Below are 6,745 nucleotides of genomic sequence, written 5' to 3' on the forward strand. Positions count from 1 at the left end.
AGCTTTATAACTGGGTGCTGCTTCTACCTTCATTAAGGGATTCAGAGAGAAAACGGAGACTACTGTGGAGTGTTACAGCTAGCAGAGTATAGGCATTCATTTAGCAATTATTAGTATTATTTTTTTGGCAGATGATGACTGGACCTTTGTGCCTGATTGGTCAGGGCATGTGGTCCCTTTGAATATGGAGATCAAGGCTAGGGTGATGGGCGAGGGGCAGGCAGAGAGCCAGATTCTTTACTCTCTCCTCCTCTCCTGTTTGTACCTTGCGCCTAGTCAGGGCTGCCCGGGTCCAGGTGGACAAGAAAAGCAGATCAGCAATAGAGAGAAGGGCGGGATGAGGCTGCATCACATACCTGCAGCGTCCAGAGCTGGATGCCCTGCTCACTCCGACTTTCAAAGTTCCCTCCGATTCCAGTTCCTAAGTGTGGCCCTGTCCTTCCGTCCTTAGCAGGCCTCTTTCTGATAGCAGGGTGCCACCAAACTCCACCAGGTCTTTCTTTCCCCTGCCTTCCCCCACTCCAGACAGCCTGGCACAGACCCTCAAGAAACCTGGCCTGATCCAGATGTCTCAACCTTAGTCCTAATTATCTGCAGCCACATGTTATACCCCCAACTCTGATGACAGGGAGGACAGACGAACATCAGAACAGTTAGATGAGACACATCTCTTATACAGAGCTTGGAGGGATGGAGCATTCTGGATTTACCTTCCCCACTCTTGAAGTTCCCAAGTCCGAAGAAGAGAACTTCTAGAATGGTAAATACAAGGACTCTACAACACCTACATACTGGACCCTCGTTCTAGAATCCTGAAGCTCAAGGCACACCATAGAATAAGAACATCACCATGTGAGGTTCTAATGCCAGGATCCTCAAAGGCAAAAGCTATAAAATTCCTTTCTTCCAGCAAGAAGGGAGGGAGTGACTGCTTATTCAGTTATAGAAACAGGACTTCTGTGTTTTGATGACATGCTGTGCATTTAATGTGCTATCACAAGCAGGAAAAACATTATCTGTGCGGCAAACGGCCAACTTCAAAGCCAGGTGGCTGAATCAAAGAACATCTCAGAGTCATTAGAGAAGTGAACAAACATCACACACATCCCACGGCCATAGGGAAGCAAGAGAATAGCCACTGCTGGCTGCCAGCCTCGAAGGCGCAGGGCAGCTCAGGGTCTCCCACGGAGTTCCTGCATTTTCCGGAACACCTCTGACCCTCTGCATACTACCTCAAATCCAGAGCCCACCATACCCACACCCAACACTCTGCAACTTGGCCTATGGAAAAGGTTGAAAGAAAGGTGGAGAAATGCCCATCAGTATCCCCTTGTTGGGGGAGGGGGCAGTGTATTAAGGCAAAGCACACCCTTTGCTTTTAGAGTTTTAAAGACAAGGGGGAACTTGCTTTTAGCTGGGACAGTTTGTGTCAAGGTGTTTCCAAGTCGGGGTCTGTTTGACTGAGATTTCCTGTGCAATCCCTAGCACAGACCTTGGCAAAGAGGAGTGTCCCAGTAAATGACAGCGGAGTCTGAATCTCAATTGTTGAATCTTAGGATGTTACTAGAAATCCCATGAGGCAGAGACTTAGAGCAGGAGGAAAACAATGATAAAGGGGACTGGGCACACGCTAGCCACTTGCATTTTTCATGCAACTACAAATAAATAACACAACACCCAGCATCCTCTGACTGGAGAATGTGGACCAAGGCAGTGGCTCTGGGGTGCAGGGAGTAGGCTGGGAAGTGGGATATCTGGGGTCTTGGTACTGAATGCACAGCATCTTCCCAGACCTGTGTTCACCTAAACCCCAAAATCCTGAAGCAACTCCCAGTCTCTTTCTTTTTGCTGTGATCCAGAACCTTCTTCTGCCTCCCTCATCTGTTTCAGTCCCTCAACTTGGCCCCTGGGGTTCCTGAGGCTCGTGACTCAGCAGCAAAAGTTAAAGTTCCCCGGGGCTGCAACTCAAACTTGCTTTCTGGAGCAGCCTGCAGGGAAGACATACTGATTCATTCCGGCCTGCTGGTTCTCATTCCTCAGCCTCTCTCACCCTCACCCTGGTGTTTAGGCTCCTATATCCCAGACTACAGGGTGTTCCTCTGGAGTCAGAACACCAGTGCCTCCAGGTATCTCTCTCTCTCTCTCTCTCTCTCTCTCTCTCACACACACACACACACACACACACACACACCCCAACTACCCCCACCCCAGCATTTCTGCCCTGGATAGACAGGAAGGGTAGTCTCCATGCCAGGTGGAACTCGACAGGTGTGTCCTCACCTTGAATTATCCCTTTAGGGCTTGAGGGTCAGGAGCAGCATTAAGGGCCCCACTGGGGATGTATCCTTGTGTGCCTGGTAGGTGTGGGGAGTTGGGTGGTGTGGGAGGTGACGGCACCAGAGAACCAAAGTCTGATAATATTTGCTGAGTCTAATTTAGTCTGAGATTCTTCAAGAAGGAGACTCAAACCCTCCAACCGCCATCACACTACCATCCTCTAAAAGTTCATGTCTAATCTGAGTCCCTTCTGCTGTAGTAATTAACCCATTGATTAAACATTGCCAAGGCCAGAGAGAGAGCAGCGCCCCCTACAACAGCACACAGAGCTGAGGCGGGCCCACCTCAGGCTGGACACAGACCCCTCATACACGCAGGCTCCCCGGCCCACGACTCTCCTCCCTCTCCTCTACCTCCTGCGGCCTGGTCCTAGCCTAGGACCTACCTATATCTCTGACCTTTAACCTCAAGTGAAGTCAGGACCTGGAACCCACGGCCTCTGGGAAGCTTTCCCCACCTGTACACGCTCCCGTAATCCCCGCAACAATCTCCGGTTTCTAGTCCCAGGAGAAGTGCGTGGAGACCAAATTCCCGCCTCTCGCAGCCCCTTCTCCCTTTCCCACGCCGGTGGTGCGGAGCCGTGGGGCAGTCTCCGCGTACCCCTAGGCCCAGCGCCACTGGGGTCAGGGCCCGGGGGACAAGGAGGGCTGGAGTCTGCAGAGCAAAAGGAACCCGGGAGCCTTGGTCCCTGCAGGACCTCCCCACCCCCACTCTGCATTCTCTCGAAGACTCGCGCAGCCCCCTGCCCCTCCCCCTCGGAGGGAAGGCGACCCGGTACTCCCTCCCGGCCAGGACCCTCCAGACGTCGGGATCCGGACAAAGAAGCTCGGCTGCAGCGGGAGAGCGTGGCCGCAAGGCACTGGTGCGACAGGTAAATACCCGGGGCCAGCCGGCCGCCGCGCTGCCCACCCTCCCGCGGCTCCCGCTGCCAGGGCGCGACACGCCATTCCCGCTGTCGCGACTCCAGGGAGACGCTGCAGCTGCGCGCGGGCCCCGGCCCCGGCCCGCGGGGCTCGAGCTCCGGACTCACCGGCTCCGGCGAGCTCGACTCGGTTTGGGCTCCCGCCTGGGCTCGGTGGCCGCCCGGGGCTGCGTCGGGCGCAGGGTCCGCGCCGTTCGGGCAGGAGGCGCCCGCTTGGCAAAGTCGGCGAGAGGCACCGGCTCAGTCGCGCACCGGCCCGGAGTCCGAGTGAGTCAGAGAGAGACCAAGGGAGCGTGTTATAGGGGCGAGGGTGGGGGGAGGATGCTGCGACACCCTCCCCCACCCCGCCCCCCAGCGGAGGCGCAGAAAGCCACTTGCAGCGGGAGAGACACCAGGACACAAAGACCTCGTGCCAGCCTCAGACCCAAGTTTCTCCCTGAGAGACCCAGGGGGCTCGGGCCGCATTCCCCGAGAGAACAGACAAACGGATGGACAGACCGACAGGCAGGCCCTGGAGGCTCGACATCTGAAGAGACGAGTTACTTCCTCAGCCGGGATGTCCCCGGTGTCCTGCTCGCTGCACAGCCCTTTCCCCTGGCAGATCGCCCGCAGGACGAGCGGAGAAACGCGAGGGAAACTGAGGCCCCAAAGGGCGTCGCATCCCGGGAGCCCAGCTTTCCACGGGGGCCCCGCAGGCTCGCAGGGCAGGGCAGGGGGGCTCTCTCCTCCAGGGTTCCCTGCGCGTTGCTCCGCTTGCCCTGCGGGCCACGGGCCAGGGTACTGGCAGAGCTCGTTGCGAATCCAGAATCCTGAGCTGGAGTTCTCTCTCTAGGTCCGGGAGCTCTCGAGGCCAGAGTTTTGGGGGGCTGGGGAGTGGGGACAGTCAGAGCGACAAACCAGGAAAGGAGGGGGCCTCGGGTTTCGCGTTACCTGCGTGGGCCGCGCTCGGACTCCGCTCTGGGGTCTGTGTCTCGAAGCTCCGACAAGTCTCCACGTCCAGCCCGAGAGGGGGCGGCCGGGCCCGGCACAACGAGGCCAGGACTGCGAGCGCCGCTTGGCACCGAGGCCCTCCGGCCCCCCACACCCCGCTCATGCCCGGGACACCCGAGCCCTCCAAGCAGCCGCGGAACCCGCGTCGCGGCCGGACTGGGGCGGGGCAAGGCGGCCCCAAGAAGACCCTCCCGGCAGCGGCCCCCTGCGGCTCAGCTCGGCTTTTAATCACTTCCCCACAGGGTCTCCGCCCCTCACGTGGCATCCCGCGGCAGCTGGCAAGTCTGGCGCCTCGCGGCCGCCCCCTCCACACTCAGGGACGGGTCTGAGTCCCGGCGGGCTTGAGGAGATGGAGCCCGGTTGTCCCGCATCCTGGAGGGTGCAAGGCCCGGGAAGGAGCCTGGGATCTGGCTCCGCATTCGCTGCCTGGTGTGACCTTGGGCCTCTCTGGGCCTCAATTTCCCTCTCTGTAAGGGAGTATAATGTTTACGAGTGCTTCACGGGCTGACTGGGGATATGAAGATAGTGTTTGTTACAACATTGGGTAAATTGGCACATGCCACACAAGTGGCAACGAAATAGGTAAATCTATTACAAAGAGAAGGCCGACCAGCTGGGGTGAGGGGACCTCGGCCAAGGTTCCTGACGGGAGAAGTTAGACTTGCCCCGAGTCCCAGCCTTGGAGGCAGAAAACCCTCAGACTGCGGGGCAATGAAAAGTGCAAAAAGTCTTTCCGAGCCCCGCAATCCTGCGGTCCGCGGTACCCGCACGTTGCTATGGCGACGGGAGGCAGCGGCTGTCTCTCTCCATGGCAACGGAAGGGGAAAGTTTCTGGCGAATAGAAATGGGGGGGGGAGGGCATTTCAAGAGGGCGCTCGATTCTCACTAGACCCCCCCTTCCTGCATCCATACAACACCACGGAGGTGATGTATGTTGCAGTAAGGTATAGCGAGGGCCGAAAAGACCAAAACTAAACGGGAGGATGGAGGCTAGACTTAAGGCAGAACTCCACTGAGAAACTGGTGTGAGGTCCAGGAGCAGGTTGGCGGAGGGGCTCGGAGGAGCTTCACTCAGCCTTGGAGATGTATGAGCCGCCACCGGGGCAACCCTGCAGGGGCCGTCACAAAGATCTCCTGTCCTCGTCCTGTCGGCGGGTGGACCCCTTCCTATGTGGGGCTCACACGAAAGCTCCAGGCTCGAGTTCCTTTGCCTTCCTGGAGCAGGGAAGGAAACTTTAGCTGGAGCCTCCGGAAGCCGGGTGGCGGGTGGAGGAAGAAGGTCTTTCCTCCTAATTAACACGCTAATTGCAAGTGGCTCGGGTGGTGACTCACGATCTGGCGGGAGGAGATTCCGAGCCCCAGCTCCTGCCCGTCTCCACCATGCACCATCTGCGCCAGCCGTGCTAGCCCGCCCTTGGTTATGAGAAGCGCAGGCATCTAGTGCCCCAGAACGAAGGACCGAGCGAGGCCCGAGTAAGAGGACCCTGATCTAAACAAGCGAGTTTTCCTGTTCAGACTGACTCCCTGACTCTGTCCACGGTGCTGAAGGACCAGTCGTTGCAACCATCGCGTGGGAACAGGGTTAGGGAAGGGGTGGGGTGGGCAATTGCAGCTGGTTCGCAGCTTCCGCCCTGACCCCCTGCAGTAGAACAGGGCTAGAAACGCAGGTAGGAGGAACTGAGCTGGCGTGATCCGGGCGACACTATGCAATCCAGGCCGCCTTCCTGTGGGAGGTGTTCAGGTGCTGTCCCAAGAAGAGGTGAGGCTGTGGAGTCCCCATTTGCCTCCCGGTGCTCTAGAACCCACCTGAGGAACCCAGAGGTCCCGTCACCCTCCCTTCCACCGCCCAATGAGAAACTCAGCACCAGTGAGCTGAGAGGCTCCTTGTTACCGGCTCATTAGCAGTTTCCGAGGTGGCAGGGTTGTGTTTATGTAAAATATAAATGGAGACGAAATGCTCTCTGCCCATGTTTATGGCAACTCTGTCACTCCGCGGCGATCTCTCCCTCCCCCTCTCGAGTTCCCAGGGAAATTCGCAGAACAAAGCGCCTTGTTTTGCCTTTGCAGAGAATGATGCACACACACACACACACACACACACACACACACACACAGGATTCCAAGGGCCCAGACCTGTGAGGCAGAGAAATCAATATTTTGCTTAACAATGAGGTGGGGGGGGTGGGTGATTTACATCTAAACTGAAGGCAAAGGAGCCTGTTAGGAGCAGAGCAGGTGGCAGGAGCCCAGAATTAAGAGATAATTTCTCATTGTTCCCGGATTCAGCCTCCACACTCGGCAGGCGGTTCTGCAGCATCTCTGGCGCGGCAGCAGCTCTGGACCTGGCCCTTCTCAACCCACCAGGGTGAAGGAGGCTCTGCTCTGACAGGGCTGTGGGAAGGGGCTGCAGCTCTCGGGTCAGTCAATAACTACTGAATTTGGAATGCTTGTGTGTATGAGTGTGGGTGGGAGAGGCAGAGAGAAAGACACAGAGAC

The 6,745-nt window shown here is 57.5% G+C and overlaps 1 protein-coding gene across 2 annotated transcripts in view; it reads right to left on the bottom strand.

Moving 5' to 3' along the window:
• SYT6 (synaptotagmin 6) overlaps window positions 1–4,352 on the bottom strand; it is a 54,246-nt gene extending 49,894 nt beyond the window's left edge. Inside the window, exon 1 of one of the 2 annotated variants that reach the window (XM_036273297.1) lies at window positions 4,190–4,352. In XM_036273297.1, coding sequence (XP_036129190.1) covers window positions 4,190–4,352 — 163 coding nt within the window. Of the gene's footprint in view, window positions 1–3,367; window positions 3,391–4,189 lie in introns of those variants that run through there. The other variant, XM_036273298.1, reaches the window with a different exon arrangement.
• Window positions 4,353–6,745: the final 2,393 nt, after the last annotated feature.

Source organism: Molossus molossus, unplaced genomic scaffold (assembly GCF_014108415.1).
Source record: "Molossus molossus isolate mMolMol1 unplaced genomic scaffold, mMolMol1.p scaffold_m16_p_20, whole genome shotgun sequence".
NCBI classification, from domain to species: Eukaryota; Metazoa; Chordata; class Mammalia; order Chiroptera; family Molossidae; genus Molossus; species Molossus molossus.